Source organism: Spermophilus citellus (assembly GCF_964194105.1).
Source record: "Spermophilus citellus genome assembly, chromosome: 10".
Classification (NCBI taxonomy): Eukaryota; Metazoa; Chordata; class Mammalia; order Rodentia; family Sciuridae; genus Spermophilus; species Spermophilus citellus.
The window spans coordinates 118,898,418-118,916,309 of record NC_138197.1 but is presented as its reverse complement, the minus strand read 5'-3'; the positions used below and the strand labels follow the sequence as shown (position 1 = coordinate 118,916,309).

General features: G+C 41.5%; 1 protein-coding gene across 1 annotated transcript in view; it reads left to right on the top strand.

Moving 5' to 3' along the window:
• The window catches only part of PAH (phenylalanine hydroxylase), a gene marked incomplete at both ends in the record, with an annotated part of 73,958 nt that overhangs the window by 10,881 nt on the left and 45,185 nt on the right, over positions 1-17,892 (top strand). The window contains one exon of the mRNA XM_081311469.1: positions 12,893-13,076. Within this exon, the coding sequence (XP_081167595.1) occupies positions 12,893-13,076 (184 nt within the window). The remainder of the gene's footprint in view (positions 1-12,892; positions 13,077-17,892) is intronic.

Below are 17,892 nucleotides of genomic sequence, written 5' to 3'. Positions count from 1 at the left end.
GGGAATAATTACTGTGTCTGCTTCATAGAGTAGTTCTGAAAATTCAACGACTTCATGCATGTGAAGACCTTGGAACAGTTGCTTTAGAACTATTCAGTAAGAATGAATATATATGTATATTATATATACACATATTTTATCAATTGCAATATTTTGATTGTATACATATTGATATATATGCACATGATTTATACCTTTTAACTTTTGAAGCATAGTTCTTAATATGTGTGCACTACAACTTATTCATCCCCTTAACTCCTACAGGGTTTTTTTTTTTTTGACTCCTACAGGGTTTCCTCTTTTGTGCAGCCACAGATAATTCTGTAGTACTTATTTCATTTATTTATTGCTTATTTTAGTACGTAATATGCAAATATTTATCTAGAGTAAGTACCGAGAAATGGACTTGTTGATCTTAGGGTATGAGCACTTTTAATTTTAACATAAAGTACTAATTTGTTCCCTAATATTGTGTACCAATTTATACTCCCAATAGTTTACATTTAAGAATATGTGCTTAAGAAGTGGCTCAAAAGGCCAACGAAGGAGGATCATGAGTTTAAAGCCAGTCTCAGCAATTTAGCAAGGCCCTAAATGATTTAGAAAGACCCTGTCTCAAAATAAAATATTTTTAAAAAAGGAGGCTAGGGATGTGGCTCAGTGGTTAAGTACGCCGGGTTCAATCCCCTGTGTGTGTGTGTGTGTGTACACATACATATGCATTTATATATGTATCTTAATATTTATTTTAATCTCAGACCATAAAATTGGTTAAGCATGATAATTTATTGCTTTCGGTTTTATTTCCCTGATTATTAGTGAGAAGAGAGCATCTTTTTATTTTTCATAATATTAGAAATTTTCTCTCATAAATCATGAATTGTTCACCGAGGGTGTCATTTTTTTCTTTTGTAAATTTGTCTCATTGATTTTTGAAATTTTATCTAATCTGAAGTTTTTTATGTGTGTGATAAATACTTCCCCCCAAAACCTTTCATTTTACTTGGGTTTATGGTATCATTTGTCATCCTGAAATTTTAAATTTTGATATATCCAGTGTTTTCTGTCATTTCTCTCATGGCTTTGGATTTCTATCTTTCCTTAATTTAAGAAACTCCCCTGAAGAATGTTTTCATACTCTGACTCCAGGTCAGGTTTTAAGCTACGATCAGACTCTGACCTGCAGGGAGGAAGCTATTCAATGTTCTCTCTCAGAATGTCCCAAACACATTTTTTTTTCTTTTTTAAAAAATTTTATTATTAGTGGTTCAAAACATTGCATAGTTCTTTTTTTTTATTTATTGGATGTTCACAACATTACAGAGCTCTTGACAAATCATATTTCATACATTAGAATCAAGTGGGTTATGAACTCCCAATTTTTACCCCAAATACAGATTGCAGAATCACATCGGTTACACATCACATTTTTTTTTGTTTCCTATATTTTTTATTGGTGCATTATATTTGTGCACAATGTGGGATTTGTTGTTACATATCTGTACATACACACAATGCATTAATATTTATATTTTCAATAATATAATTTGACTATATCGTACTCCAGTGTTTCCCCTTTCCCTCCCCTCCTCCCGCCACCCATCCATTTCCTCTATTTTACTGATCTCCCTTTGACCCACCCCACCAACTTTCTTTCCCTTTTTCCCTTCTAGCTTCCACATATGAGGGAGAACATGCAACCCTTGACCTTCTCTGTTTGTCAACATAATGGTCTCAAAGCTCCATCCATTTTCCTCCAAATGACACAATTTCATTTTTCTTTATGGCTGAATAAAACCCCATTGTATATACATACCACATTTTCTTTATCCATTCATCCATTGATGGGCCCCTAGGCTGGTTCCACCCCAAACACATTTGATCATGGGATCCTATTTAGGGAAGTCCTCTTACTAATTTTTCTGGTATGAGTGTCTCACTAAATGAATGTTGGCTTAGAGTTATGAGCTCTTGACCATCAGTGGTAGCCTAGGTGTGAGGTGCTGGGGAACAGAACAGCGCTGGGGTTCACAATTTACTGTTTGGAACCAAACCATGTGGATTCAAAACCCAGTTGTGCCACCTCTGAGCTGGATGACCACAGGGAAGCAATTTACACTCTTGGTGGCTTGGTGTTCTCATTTTTTAAAGCAAAGGTAATAACAAACCTATTTTATAGGGCTGCTATGAAAATTAGATGAATTAATTTGTGGAAAGTCATTAGAACAGTATCTGGCAGATAGTAAGATCTGTTCTAATTATTTCTGTGCTCCATTATCTTTACAGGGATACAGAGCCTCAGGGACTTGTAAGTTCTTAGTCATAGGAAAAATAGTTTAAGGACGAGTTTTATTTGGTTTAAAGAAAGAAGACTTGGTAGGCAACATGAGAGTTTAATTAACAAATCTTAAGGTTGATCATGGAAGAATCCTAGTTATTTTCTCTAACTTGAGAGTCAAGGTCAATGAGTAGAAATTGGAGGCGACATGTTCCAAATCACTTACAGGCAATATCTCTACTGCAGAAGGGCCCTGGAATATCTTGATTTCAACATTTCAAAATAGTCAGCAAAAGGCAGGGCAGAATCAAATCAAACTGTGGAATAAATATATTGTCTTTCCTTAAAGACAATATATCCATAGAAAAAAATCTATGCAGCTCCTCCAAGATTGGTAATAGTGAGAAATCTCATGTATGGGGAGGCCCATCTGTGTTCTGTGGATTCTTGCTAAATACCATGGCAGAAACTCCATGCCTAAGGAAGTAGAACCATCCCTTGGTGCCCAATGGCACGGAAGAGATGCAACTGAGACCTTCAGCCAATCTCAGTAACTGCTCAGAATAATAAGCGAAAGACTCAGTAATGTGACCCTAGGCCCTCTGACCCCCTGTCCTGACTCCATGTAGTGGAACTTCCTTAGCCTCTAACTCCTAGAAGCACACTCTTCAAAGAAAAAATGAGGTCTGAAATATTTGATTACCCAGGTTGGCTTCCCTGCCAAGAGATGAGAGTTCATCTCTTCCTCAAATAATTAGATCTAAAGTCACCATCCTGTTAAGGAATCACGTGATCTGTCAATGGACTTCTGGCCTTGTAGATCTCAGCAGGTAACTGACTCAGGATGTACCACGGTAGGGTGGATATTTGGAAAATATGTACAGATTCCTATGTTTATGGTGGTGGAGTTTGAGAAAGATTTGTGATGACTTAAGACCAGATGATTAAGAATAACCAAAACTCATATATATATATATATATATATATATATATATATATATATATTTAGTGGTAGTTGGACACAAGACCTTTATTTTATTTATTTATTTTTATGTGGTGCTGAGGATCAAGCCCAGCATGCTAGGCGAGCACTTTACCACTGAGCCACAACCCCAGCCCCTCTCCTCTAATTCTTTCTATGTTTATTTAAACATTTTCCATCACTCTCTATATTTTTAGTCCCTACTAGTTTATGTCCCACGTCTTCTTAGGAAAATAATCTCCCGAGAGTCTGACTGCTTAGTAATGAGCTATAAAATTAGAAGCAGGCTCCTGGGGGGGGGGGGGTTTGCAATGACGAGGTCTCCCTTCCTCCTTCAACACTCACCTTTCCGTGTATTCTCCAGGGAAGGGAACAAGCAAAGACACAGAGCAGAGATATGGAGCTCTGAGATCTCAGGACATCTCAGAGGCCCTCGATTAGGACATTTGATGGATGGAGACACAGAGCTTCAGACCATGGAAGCTCTCCAAGGCCAGGCACATAAAATTTGCTTCAGAACTGACCTTCACTTTCACAGTGCACTGGTCTTTTGTAAACAAAAGGAGAAGACACAGTCCATATTAGTCACATCCATTTGCTGTACCCTACTCAAGCCCAAAGAATCCATTCCTCCCTAATCAGATATTGGACGATCTCACATCGTCTCATTTATGCATCTAATTAGTGTCTTTGGAGTATCTGCTGTGGTCACACCCTAGACAGGTGATGCAGACACGGGCATCAGTGAAACAGCCCTCCACTGCCCGTGAAACGTGAAGACTGCATCAACAGGGAGTTTCCATGGTGTATACAGCAGGTGCCCCGATGAACTCAAGGTTCTGTGGGCTTCTTCACCCAGACCCAAGGCCGACAAGGTGGTGGTGGTGGTAGTGGGTTCTTGAAGTTGTAGTGTTTCAGGTGAAAAGTGAAAGGGTTAGCCAAGAGGAGGCAGAGGAAGGGTAGATTCTAGAATCAAGGAACAGCAGCCTTAAGGTGAGAGAAGAGCAAGTGGTGAGGTTGCAGAATCTGCAAATCCTTTCCTGTGTGCAACCTCAGCATTTCTGGGAATAGAAGGATGAGAACATACAGGTTGTTTGTCGTTCTCAAGTTTGGACTTTAAAGCCTTACCTGTGATCCCCGGGACCTTGCTGAGCAAGACGGGATTGAAGGTGAATCATGAGAACTGCTTTTACCCCCTGGTCTTGGGTCCAGAACATCCACGGGCAGGAAAATGTTTCCCAAGAACATTTTTTCTTTACTTAAAATAAGACATTTGAGTTCTATTGGAAAAAAAAAAAAAAGGTTTTTATAGCCCAGATGACATTTTCACTTGATTTAAATGCCAAAACATAGATAATGCTATAAAGAGGATCGTATAACTCACTTGCTTAAGAAATAAAACCGTTCAGCCAACCAAGTCCCTGGGTTCCCCTTCCCCAGGCACCTCCCTCCTCAGGGGTAGCTATTAATCTGAATTTGATACATTATTCTCATACAACCTTTTATACTTTTGTTATATAGAGATACCCACCAGTGACACATAGTTTTGTAAACCTCGGCTCTTCGTAATAGGGAAATCATATTTGCAATTCCCTCTGCAGTTTCCTGTTTAGGGGAGGGGAGTGGACCCTGTTTTTGAGGTTTGTCCATGTTGATGTGTGCAGCTCTTGCTTTTTATTTCCCCTCTCTCTATTCCATTGTGTGATTACACATTATTCACCCACTTGATGGACATTTAGGTTGTTTCCATGTTTGTCTGTATAAACGCTATTACCCTGAACATGTTACAGAGGGTTGATGACTTATGAAGTAGAAGAATCTCTAATGGAAAATTAGCCTTGCTTTCAGCTGCACGTATTTGAGAACTAACAACACGGAGCTGGCTCTCAAAACTTCTTTAGGAAGCCAGATCCCATATTGTGATGGTGTAGACAGAAGATGGTGGCCCATTGGTGACACAAGAGTTGGGACTCCTCATCAGTAGCCTCAATGGAAATAGTCCGCAAGGTCTTTTTGATCCTCCATATCTTATCACTCAGCTGGCCAGAAAAATTGTAGAAGGAGGAATAAAAAGAAAGAGAAGGTCTTTTCCCTGAGGCCTGGGGCAGAGGCTGGGATAAGCTGCTTTCCTGGCTCTTCTGGCCCAGGAAGGGGTTCCTCTGAATTGGAGACATGGGGAAGGCAGAATCTCTAACAGAGGGAGAGGACAGAGAGAAGACAGTTCCCAGGGGTGGCAGAGGACCCTCCAAGAGGGAGCCAGGGTGAGATCCTGGAAGAGTCTCCAGGGGGAGAATCCACTGAAATTCCAGCTTTCTTCTCTTGGAGACCCCCAACTCCCACCCCTGGGGGGGAGTTGGACTAGTCTTGGGCTTCATGTAGAATTTAATTGCACTGCCTCGATTTTCTTGGATGACTCTGGTTTTCTGATAAACCCTGTTGGCATAATTCCTAGACCTTTGGCCAGCCAGGGCTATTGCTGACCCTCTCACAAGAGAGATCAGTGAAATATCCAAGAAGTCCTGCCTGCACCTCCATGACATTTCTCTAATCTTTGCAATTATCATTTATCGCCCCAAATATGGTAGTAGCCTCCGCCTCCTCTCACTAAAGTCTACACTTAAAACAGCTGCTGGGGTGCTCCTGTTAAAATATGAGTCAAATCATCTCTCTCTTCTGCCTCCCATAGCTTCCTTTGTCACTTAGAGTAAAAACCGAAGATCAAAGTAATGGCCAATATGGCCTTCCAGGGTCTATCCTGGTCACTTTTCCGCCTCTTGTCCAGTTACCTTCCATCCTGCTCACTCTTCCCCCAGTTCTACTGGCCTCCTTTGTGGTCCTCAGTTATATTGTCTATCCCAGGACCTTTGCGCTTGCTGTTCCCTCAGATTTGTCCCCACACTGACATTAGGTTTATGCTTAGATGTCCCTTGCATATATATTTTTGAATCTGATCCCTCTTTCCTGCTCTACTTTTCTCTATTGGGCTGAACACCATCTGGGGACTGTATTTGACTCATTTTCCATAGCTCTTGTTTATTTCTGCCTTGGAGAATTTGAGCACCAGGAGGTCAGGACATTTTTTTTTTCCTGCTTTGTTCACTCGCTCACACCAGCACGGAGAACAGCATTGGGCACAGGAGAGGGGCTCAGGGGAACGAATTATTGAAAGTTCCTACCTGTTCTCTGAGACCAGCGACCAGGGACATTCTTTGCAGATGTCTTTCATGTTGTAGAAGAATCTCGAATGGAAAATTAGCCTTGCAACCTCCCAAAGAGGTTGGGGTATCACTTAGTTGACAACAAGACCCGGCGGTAGCCTGAGTAGCCCTTCCCTTCCACTCTGGTCTCATCTCAAAGTGGGCTCCCCCTTCCCTTCTCTTTTTAGAAGTCTGTTCTCAGAGAAATGACTGAGAAATACTGGAGGGCAAAAAAAAGGTTTTAAAGGTAAAATGACCTAAAATATCATGTGTCCCACCTGCCAGGGAAAGGTGTGTCTATTCCAAGGTGAGGAGGAAGAATATACCAGGAACTGATTGTGCTTGTAAGAGTCAAACCCAATGGTGCTGGGCATGTTTTCACCCTCCTAATTCTCATTCATTTAGCTGCCAGGAAAAAAAAAAGAAATGTTATCTCTAAACACAAGCAAAAATTCAGAGTGGCCAATGAGCATATCCAAGGGCAGTGAGCGGCAGAATGAGAATTTGAACTTCCGCTGGTTCTAAAACCCAAGCTATTTTCAGGAGACCAATCCCCTTTCCTCATAGAATCAGATACTGACAGAGAGAAGGGGACTTCAGTGTGAAGCCAGTTTGGGACCCATTCCATGGCAGAGTTACTAATAATGTAGCAAATATTTCAATTCAGAGAGGAATTTAAATGTTGTCACCACAAAGAAATGATAGCTAGCTGAAGCGATGGATAGGTGAACCTCCCCTGATCATTCCACAAGGTACACAGAAAGCCAAACCGGACATTGTATCCCATCAATATATGCAATTATTTGTCAATGAAAAATAAAATACAAAATGGAACTTAAAGGATCCAGAATAGCAAGCCAAGGCATCGTCATTGCGAATCCTATAATTCTATTCACTTGCTTCCAAAGCCTCTTTAAAAAGTCTCCTCCAAGATGGGAAAAGAAAGGGGCTTCTGGTCCATCCTTTGTAAAATAGACAATTCATCTTAACCTGCCACCCACTTTCTATTCCAGAGTCCTAATCAATCAAGGTTTTACGTGGGTTATGTGTATGAATAAGTTAACTTTTGAACAAATCATGAACTTGGTTTTTAAAAGTTTAACATTTGCAGGGCTCAGTGGCACACACCTGTAATCCCAGCAGCTGGGGAGGCTGAGGAGGGAGGATCGCTAGTTCAAAGCCAGTCTCAGCAAAAGTGAGTTGCTAAGCACCTCAGTGAGACCCTGTCTCTAAATAGAATACAAAATACTGGGGATGTGGCTCAGTGGTTGAGTGCCCTGAGTTCAATCCCAGGTAACCCCCACCTCCAAGAAATGTTTTTTTAACAGTAAACCTTTTTGCCCTTCCTTACCTGTCCCCTTGGAGTAAGATCAAGATATGGTGACTGTGGGTGGGTTGGTTTGGAGACCTACAAAGAACTCTTGTTTAATTTAGAAAATTCATTTACAAAATTATGATCCTAACTAGGCTTGGAAATTAATTTCTAAAGCCTCTCTTGGCAATCAGAATTATTTGTTTCTAAGTCTCTGTACTGATAAGCAGGAACACACCCCAGGAAAGAAATTGCCTGGTAAACACAGGGTTAATTATTAACACATTGTTAGAAATGGGGAAGAAATAAAGACCCCAGCTGAATGTTCAGTGCATGCTAAGCCAGAAACTCCTCTCATGAAAGACTTGGAATATTCACCTGATGTCACCATAAATATTTTGATGCTTTTCATCCAAGATTTTTTTTGGACCTGACATAATTGTTTTAAATGTGCTTTAATTACCACATATTAATATACATCACAAGTATTTTTCCGAGTGGTTATCATTATAATTATTTAATAAATAAAGATAATTTTTATAATAAAAGTAATAAATGATATTTTTAGAAAAGTTCAACTATGATACAAAAAAAAAAGAAAAATGAAAGAAACCAAATCACCCCTAAACCCATCATTTAACACATCTTAAAGGATGGGTGACCCTTCATTTTTTGAATGTCATTGTTACTTGCTTTTTAATGGTTGCATAATTTTCCACTGAGGGTAGGTACTACATCCACTTAGTCATTCCCCTGGGTTTAGCTAAAAAAAAAACTTTGGTGAAAAGTGTTGAGAATTGTTCCTCTTAGCCTGATCTGCAGCACTATGACTGAGTCATGGCATATGTGTTGTGGTTATTCCCAAAGTAAAAATCTTCTCTTTGAAAGTGGCTGCTTCACGGGGTGGGTGTGGGTGGTGAGCACTCCTAACCTATGACTCGCCTCCCAGAACTTCCTCCCTCTGCACACACCCCCTCCTACTGCCCCTGGCCTGCATCCTAAACTCCAGCATAAATAAGCCTGCCCCACATGTGTCCCTTTGTGGTTCTTGGTTCTTCTGTGTTCTCCACCCTGCAGAAGGCAGGGGTTGGTTGTCTCTCCTTTGGAAGTTTCAACATAGGTCAGTAAATGGGAAACTTCCCATTCTCTTTCTTCCTGAGCCAGGAAGGATGATCTTGCTCTTTGCTTTGTTTAGGAAATAATCTGTTTGCCAGAGATAGCTTCAGAGCTTACATTATCTCTCTGGCTTTCCTAGGATCCGTCTGTCCACCACTCGGGCCTCCATCTAATCTCACCTGGTCACCACGTGAGCCCACAAATGATGGCAGCATCTTGTGTCCTTGGGGTCATGGAAGAGAGTCTGAGGTCACTTAGTTAAAAATATCTAGGGCCCTTAACTTTTTGCATTTGACTTAATATTAATGATAATGATAAAAGCTGACATTTGAGGAGGGCTTGATCCCTGGCAGGAAAGGCAGTGTGGTGAGGAGACTAATGACTCAAGATCAGAAGAGATAATTGTCCCTCCCTATTGCTGGCAGTAAAGCATCTTCATCTCTAATTTTACTTTTTTTTTTTTTTTTTTTTTTTTTTTTTACATTTTCTTTAATGTCCTCAAAGGATTATGGGAAAGCTCTCGGAAAAGAAGTGTAAACCGTAAAGTGTTCCTCAAGTGGGAAAAGGGTTCATTATTGTAGTTCTATGTGGCCTCTCCAATCCTCAACCATAAACAAGGCCAAAGATAGAGACCTCTTCAACTATCTGGTTGATGAACTTTTTTTTTTTTTTTTTGACATTTTAGAGTTATTTAGGTTGTTGAATTTTCATGGCATTTTCTGTTCATTTAAATGTTGAGATCACCCTTGTCATTTGTTTGTTTTAATAAAACATAAACCATACTCCCTTGGTTTTTCTCTGTAATGAACTAGCACTAGCGGTGTTCTCAGCAGATGATATGCTCAGTACTTAAAATCTGAGGGTGGATTTAAGTAACTAATTATTTGTGTGCCTATGTAAGAAAACAACCCAAAGAGCTAAAATGTCACCATCTAAAAACATGGAAGTAGAGTAGCCATGGTAGATGATCCTTATTTTTGCATTTGTGTGTCATTGGACACAGCAACTTTCACAGCTCCCTTGTAGGGATGTGGGCGTGGCCTGCTGAAGCTTCAGGGGAACTTCTGGTGGGGAGCTGACTAAAGGCTGAAGGTTCACTCCCTTGTGTTGGGGTCCAGCAGGTTTTACCAGATTTCACCAGGCTCTGCTGCTGAGCAACATCCATCTCTCCTTCTGAACTGATATAATGCATCCAGATGTTGCAAGAGAACTGTGACATCTCATTGTTAGAGATGGGCTCCAGGGGGGATAGTAGGGGATAGGAAAGGTAGCAGAATACAACAGTCACTAATATGACATTATGTAAAAATGTGAATATGTAACAGATGTGATTCTGCAATCTGTATTTGGGGTGAAAATGGGAGTTCAAAACACAATTTGAGTCAAATGTATGAAAGATGATATATCATGAGCTATGTAATGCTTTAAATAATCAATAAAAAAAATTAAAAAAAAAAAAAGAGATGGGCTCCAGGCCCCAAATCCCCTCTGTTTGGAAGGAAGTCAGAGCCAAGAAATAAGTGAGACTTTCAAGTTATCCAGCAGTGCCATTACCATCACCATTATCATCACCACCATCAAGATTTTAGGAATGCATTTGGACAAATGACACAGCCAGTCGTGTGCGTCTTGTTTATGTTCTGGTGATTTTGCACTTCGAACACCATCAATGCCAAAATAAATCTCAGGGAACTTGATTGTAAAATTAGGGAGTTCTCTGGAAAAATTGAGAAAGTCCTGACGTGAAGGTGGTGATGAGGAACAAGTTGCTCTTTTCTAAGAAGGCATTTCAAGTGCAATCCCTAAAAACTCATAAGAGACTTACTTTATTTTTTAGTTCCCTACATTTTTTGAGAACATTTTAAATATTTTTTGTATGTGTGAAGGTATTTAAGAATAGCCAAGCATAAAAAATGACTTGAAAAAATTACATTTAACAGAGATAACATCAATATACAAATGGTTATTATTAATCAGTTAAAAAAAAACCAGAAAACTTCATAATGGGAAAATGGCATGAACCAGTAATTTATGAAAGAAGAAATACAGATGATCATTAACCTCAGGAAAAAAAAAATGTGTGGTCTCCTCTAAACAATTAAATTAAAAAAATTGAGTAATGAGTTATGAGTTTTCTTCACTATCAGGTCAAGAGTATTGAAAGTTTGGGCAGATGAGAAGTAAGGCTCTAATGGAGAAGAGGTGTGGATGAATATGGCCTTTCCCAAGAGCCAATATATAAAAATGTTTTAAAGGGAACACAACTTTGCAACTCGGCAACATGGCTCCTAGGCATTGATGTTGAGAAATCAGGCAAGGAGGGAAAAGCGTATGTGTAATGTTACTCACTGATTCTAGTGGTGAAAAATAACACGAGCAACTTACTTGTCCATCATCGAGTGCTTGTTGAAGAAGTTATGGAGCAGCTGGTCTGAGGGGTTCGAAGGCAAAGGTCAAAGTAGAAGCTGCTTCTCCATCTCTGCGCCTCCCCCCTGACTCACCACGTGCTTGACTTAAAGACACTGCAGGGAGACAGGAGGCTGAATTGGTGCCTCTTCTTTCCCTGGGGTTTCTGGAATCTTCCTTGCTCTGCCACATGGTGATTCAAAGTCATGGTGAAATCTGAGTGTGGTATGGATTAGGATGGACCTTTTCCTACTTCTTTACCCACAAATCTTTCTCATGTGCCTTGATAATTTTGGTCCTTTGAGGACATTGTAAAGGTGTCAAGAATTTCGCCTCTTCTCACCCACCAGGGCACAGCCACCGTCATGTCCCACATCACAGCAATGGCCTCCTGGCAGGAGGTCAGACCTATAGATGGGTCTGTCATACCCCCAAAGCTTATTCTCCAGGTGGGAGTCAGATTGAATCTGTGGGCACTGGGAAAGCCTATTTTCCTATGCTCAAAACCTCGTAAGACCCCTATTTCTTTCTGAATAATCTGCATAACTGGCCTCTCCCCTGGCACTATTCTGACTTCTTCGACTTTTCCTTCATCACTTCCTCAGCCTTGGTCATGCTGGTCTTGCTGTTGTCCCTTCAACAGGGCAGCACATGATATTCCAATATTCCAATGCACCCTCCTTCTTTCTCAGGACTGTCTCTCCCCTTCACCCTGCTCTGCTGTGATTTTTCTTCCTTATCCTTTATCTTTATAAAATAATAACTAAATTATATTTTATGCTTATTGTGTGTATGTCTTCAACTAGAATGTTTTGTTCACTGAGGGACCCCAATTACCTAGAAAGATTATTGGCATCTGATGGGCGTTTTACACACACACACACACACACACACACACACACACACACACTTGTTGAATGACATAAAAGAAACCCAAGGGATCACATAAAGAAATTAATGGCAATTACTTAATTTTTACTGAGCATTTACTATGTGCTAAGTAGTGGGATGGTATGCACCAGCTCATCCAGGGCTCCCAAGGAACTGATGAAGTGGGTATCTTTAAGACCACTCATTTAGAGATGGGAAAACTGAGGTTTAGAAAGATGAACTAAGCTGCCTAAAATCTCATAACCAATATACTTTAAACTTAGATGTAAAGCCAAGAAGTCTGAGTGCTGAAAATTCTGTTTCAGCAAACCAACGTTGCTTCTGCACTATCTCTTAATTGAGATTGTGTGAGATTTATCTTGGGGAAGGGGTTTTTTTCCTATGTAAATAATTTTGGCCACCACTGTCCTTGATATTTGAACCAAACCAAAATCCTGTGGTAGCAAATCTAAGCCAGTAGTAGGTTTCCATGTGATCAAATACCGTGACATTTGAATAATTCCTCCCACCACTTGCCATTTGGGACTTGGTTTTGCAGAAGAAAAAGTAAACATCTGTAGATAATTTAAGGACTTTCTTCTACTGTTATTAAAAACAAAATCCTGCCCCTTACCTCCACACATTGCTGTGCTGTGTCTGGGTCTGGCTTTGCATCTTTGGCCTCTGTCAGTCACGGTGACTGTCCCCTCACACTCGATTCTCTCTTCCAGGAGAATGACATAAACCTGACCCACATTGAGTCCAGACCTTCTCGACTAAACAAGGACGAGTATGAATTTTTCACCCACCTGGATAAACGCAGCATGCCTGCTCTGACCAGCATCATCAAGATCCTGAGGCATGACATTGGCGCCACTGTCCACCAGCTCTCCCGAGATAAGAAGAAAGACACTGGTAAGAATTAGAAGGGCCGGGCGCGGGTGGCACACACCTGTAATCCCAGAGGCTCCGGAGGAGGCTGAGACAGGAGGATCGCGGGCGAGTTCAAAGCCAGCCTCAACAAGGCGAGGTGCTGAGCAACTCATTGAGACTCTGTCCCTAAATAAAATACAAAATAGGGTTGGGGATGTGGCTCAGTGGTCAAGCGTCCCTGAGTTCAATTCCCAGTACCCTCCGCCACCCTCCCAAAAAGAATCAGAGAAATCCTGGGACACAGGAGTCTGTTTTTATAAAATGACACACAAATAATGCCTCCCCTGGAAACCGTTGTGGGGGATTAGACAAGAAGATGTAGGTAAGGGACCAGGACTAGCTTAGCATGTCAGGGACACATAGCAACTTAGTTTCCTCCCCTTCAAAATAGCTGTTTCTTAGATTAGTAGTTCTCTTTCTCTCTCTGCAATTTTTAGACATCTTTCGTTCCTGATTTATCATCTCTCAATCTTCTACCTCTAGGTGGGATGGTTAGGGTGCCAGGTGCTTCCTATGTGAATGCAAACCCAGAATAAGACGCCTAGTGGTCTCCATTGCCACCAGAGGACTGTCTCAAGAGCTGTGCATAACGTGCCAGTCCTGGAGCTGGCCCTGCCTGGTTCCTTGGTCCTAAAGGTGCCGTTGTCATTGTCTGTCTTTTTATCTGTCTCTGCTCCTGAACTGCCAGCTCCTCATGAGAAAGGGATCCCTCTTACCTGTACGTATATCCTCAGAGTTCAGCTCAGTGCTCAGTACACAGCAAATATTTGTGAGTGAATGATTAAATACAGGATTTATTAAGGCTTGTGTGGTCCTGTTCTCTGCTTACCAAGGTGCTGCCCATTTCTGTCACCTGGAGAAGTGAAGCGTGATAGGGCATAGGTATTGTAAGTATGGGCTTGAGATTAGATGGACTTGGGTTCAAGTCCTACTTCCTCCCCATTATGACTTTGAGACTCTGACAAGTCCCTTGGGCTACTGTGATCTCAATTTTTTCATTAGGCTTATACAAGCATTAAATGAGATAATATGTAAACCATGTTTGGAACAGTATCTGACATAGTAGAGGGCTGGTTAAATGATGGTATGAAGTTGTTATGATTATGATTAGCCTAAAAAGAATATAATGAAACAGGAAGCTGTGTTTTAGGGTCCAAAGCATATTTTTAATAGACTTTAATTTTAGAACAGCATTAGGTTTACAGAAAAATTGTGCAGAAAGCACAGAGAATTCCAATGTCTTCATTCTCCTTATTAAGAATTTGCATTAGTGCAATACATGTTTTATAATTTGACGAGTCAATATTGATAAATTTTTGTGAACTAACATCCAGGGTTTATATTTAGAATCGTGCTTTGCATTGTATAATTCTATTGGTTTTAACAAATGCACGTCATGTATCCTCATCAAACTAAACAGAGTAGTTTCATTGCTGTAAAAATGTGCCCCACCTAGTCCTCCCTCCTACATTACCCTCCCTTCAGCAACCTCTGATACTTTTAGTGTCTCTGAAGTTCACCTTTTCTAGAACGTCGTAGAGTTGGAATTCTATGGTGTGTAGCCCCGTAGACTGGCTTCTTTGACTTAGCAACACACACGTGAGGTTCCTTCCTGTTTTCTCCTGACTGGAGAGCTCATGTTGTCTCTGAATAATATTCCACATGAACTTCACGAGTTTGTTTATCCAGTCGTCTAGTTTAAGGACATCTTGGTTGCTTCCAATCTTTGGTGATTATGAATAAAGCTATGATAAATATTCACGAGCAGGCTTTGGTGTGGACATAAGTTTTCAACTCATTTGGGTAAATATTTAAGACTGTGATGGCTGTGGTGAACTTTATTAATCAAAATTTTTTTATTAATCAAAATTTTTTTATTAATCAAAATTTTTTTTCCACTGTAAAATTAAAAGTTTCTTTCAGAAAAATAAAAACCTTTAGGTCAAGAGAATTTCAAGCACTGTAGCTGAATTGGTTAATAGATACTAAGTTATAGTTAGGTAAGAGAAATAAGTTCTGGTGTTCTATTGCACTGCAATGTAACTTCTTTTTCAAAAAAAAAGCTAGTAAAAAAAATATTTCTAATACTCCTACTACATCAAGGTGATCCATGTTTATAGAGATGGATCTATTTACCCTAATTTGAGCATTATACAATTTATATATGGTTTCTCATAAATAGGTAGACTTTTTTTCTTTATGATGGGGATTGAACCCAGGACCTTGAACGTGCCAAGAATATGTATAGTTCTTATGTGTCAATTAACAATGATTTAAAAATAGGATTTTAATAGGCAGATGCTTTAAAAATGAGCCACAAAAAGTGGCTTTTGTCAAACAGGCCACTGAGTTATTTCCTAAATGGTAGCTCCAAGGCCCTCCTAGGAGACCCCTTCTGCCCTCTCCTCCTGAAGGTAACACTAAGACAATGAGGCCCGCTCCTGGGCTCTGCCCTTGCCCACCATGGACAGCCATGCAGGGGCTCAGGTATCCAGGGGCTGGGCCCTTGGAATTTGTCCTCTGTTCAGCCCTTTCTCCCCCCCCCCCTTTTAGCCCCTCAAGCTGCCTCCCCAGTGACTGTCCTCTCCTGCTTTTCCGGCCACCTGCTCCCAACAGGAGCTGCAGGCCCTCAGGACAAAGGGCCTCCAGGATCCTGGGGCAAGCTCTGCCTCTGGTCGCAGCAGGTGGAGGCTGGGCCAGCTGGGGCTCTGGGGTCGGAAATCAAAGCAATTGACAAGCAGGCAGGCGGCCCCTTGAGGGGCCCGGAAGATGTATGTGGACCAGCTGGAGGGCCGCAGCCCGGGCTAGAGGCTCAGAAAGGAGGTTCTCAGCAGGGATATCACGGGACAGTTAGGAGCCAGGTTCCGGAGCCAGGGCGCACCGCATTTGGTGTGACTTTGAGCAAATGACTGACCTCTGCAGCCTTCTATTGTATCCAGTGGGGAAAACAAGAGTCTCTGCCCTGCAGGACGAAAGAAATCACACCTAGGAAGCACCAGAACAAACTTAAAGACTTGATCGATCGTCTCTTTTCTTATCATTATCATCCTTATAAATTATTATCATTGGGGACGTGAATGCAGGAGCCACAAACAGCCAGTCTGTACACAACGTCTCAGAGACCCTGAAAACTGCAACATGACCTCGGAGGTCACGTGGCCCTGCAGACTCCCTCCTTAATGTTTCATTGTAAAGATGGAGGCCATGACTCGCCTCAAGGCACAGTGAGAATTCTGTGTGGTCACTGGCAGGGGTGCCCTGAAGCCCCATGCTGTGCCTGACACTGATCAGAGCTGTGGAGAGAGTGGGGCCAGCTGCCTGTTCCACAGGATCTCACCGTCTGGCAGGGACAAGACACCCGGGTCAATGCCGTGGAGAGAAGGATGCTGTGAGAGAGACAGCTGTGTGTCTCTGAGGACCAGCAACGTGAAGGTGAAAAGGTATCACGTCGTCACCACTGAGTCTATCAGAGGCGGAAGGTAGTAGGGGTATGGTCCCTTAGCAGGGTTCCTCACCTCATTGCTCCAAATGGCAGGGTGCTGATGTTTGAAGCTGGGAGGACATTTTACCTGGAGAAAAGAAAACTTCTAAGTCTTTAAAACAACAAGTGTTTCAGGACCCTTACTTCTTGGAATGGCCGGTCAGACATGCCCTGATGACGACCACCTGACCTCATCTTATTTTAACAGCTTCTAGGGATGCAGCAGATGCAGAGGTGGCATCTGCCAAGGAATAGAGGGCCCCTTGGGTCTCTGTGGTAGCAGTTGTGGAGTTTGGGCCCAGATTTTTGTAGCGGAAACAACGGTCTCTTTACAGAGTTGTTCCTTCTGCGAGGCCTCAATGGGCAATGATCAGAGGAAGAAAAGCCTTGGAGTAGCCCGGAACCTTTGATTCTTTCTCTGGACAAAATGCCCTTTTTAATGAGGGGCTCAGATCTCGGGCGGGTCTGACAGCAGGTTCAAGTGGGAGATCTGAACCCCTCAAATCAATTAAGCTAAACCACTTTCCACTCTAGTTTTCAAACCATTCAAAGAGCCATGTGGGTGACAGAAAATGAAAGTTTTTCAGTTTCTTAATTGCTAAAGTTCCCCACCCAAAACAGCTTAAGGGAAGGTTAATTATGGTGACATGTTAAAGAAACCCCCAACCTTCTCAAATGCCTCCTGGAGAAGCTGATGTAAGTTTAATAGGATTTTAATCCAGAGAGTCTTTTGAATAGTTGAGGTCTATTCTCCTCTACCCTCTCTCCTGAGGACCTCAAATCCTTCTCCAACCCAACATGAAAGAGCATTAATATCGGCCATCGATCAATCTCCTAATCCTTTTACCTTCCCTTTGAGTCTTCTGCATGACATTGCATTTACTGGGGGGATGGAAAATGCCTACGTGGAGACAGACTGCAGCCAGGGGAAGCAGACGGACAGCGCGTCTTGGAGGGATGGAGGTCGAGGAGATCACTTTGTGAGAAACTTATCTCCTGGGCGTTATTTTTCCAAGAGCAGATGGATACTTGTTAGATTTTATTCAAGTTATAGTAATTATGAGGGTGTTGGTGTGGAAGTTAAGCAAGTCCAGGCTGCAAATACAACTGCATATTCTGTGTGGAGCTGAAAGGCTGTCTGTCTATCTATCATCTATCTGTCTGCCTGCCTAGGTAATATGCATGTATGTATCTACCTCCCTACTTACCTACGTATGTATCTGTTTGTGTGTATATATATATGAATGTCTACATATTTTTCTATGTCTCTTTCTTGTCTATTATCCATCTATCTATCCATCCATCCATCCATCCATC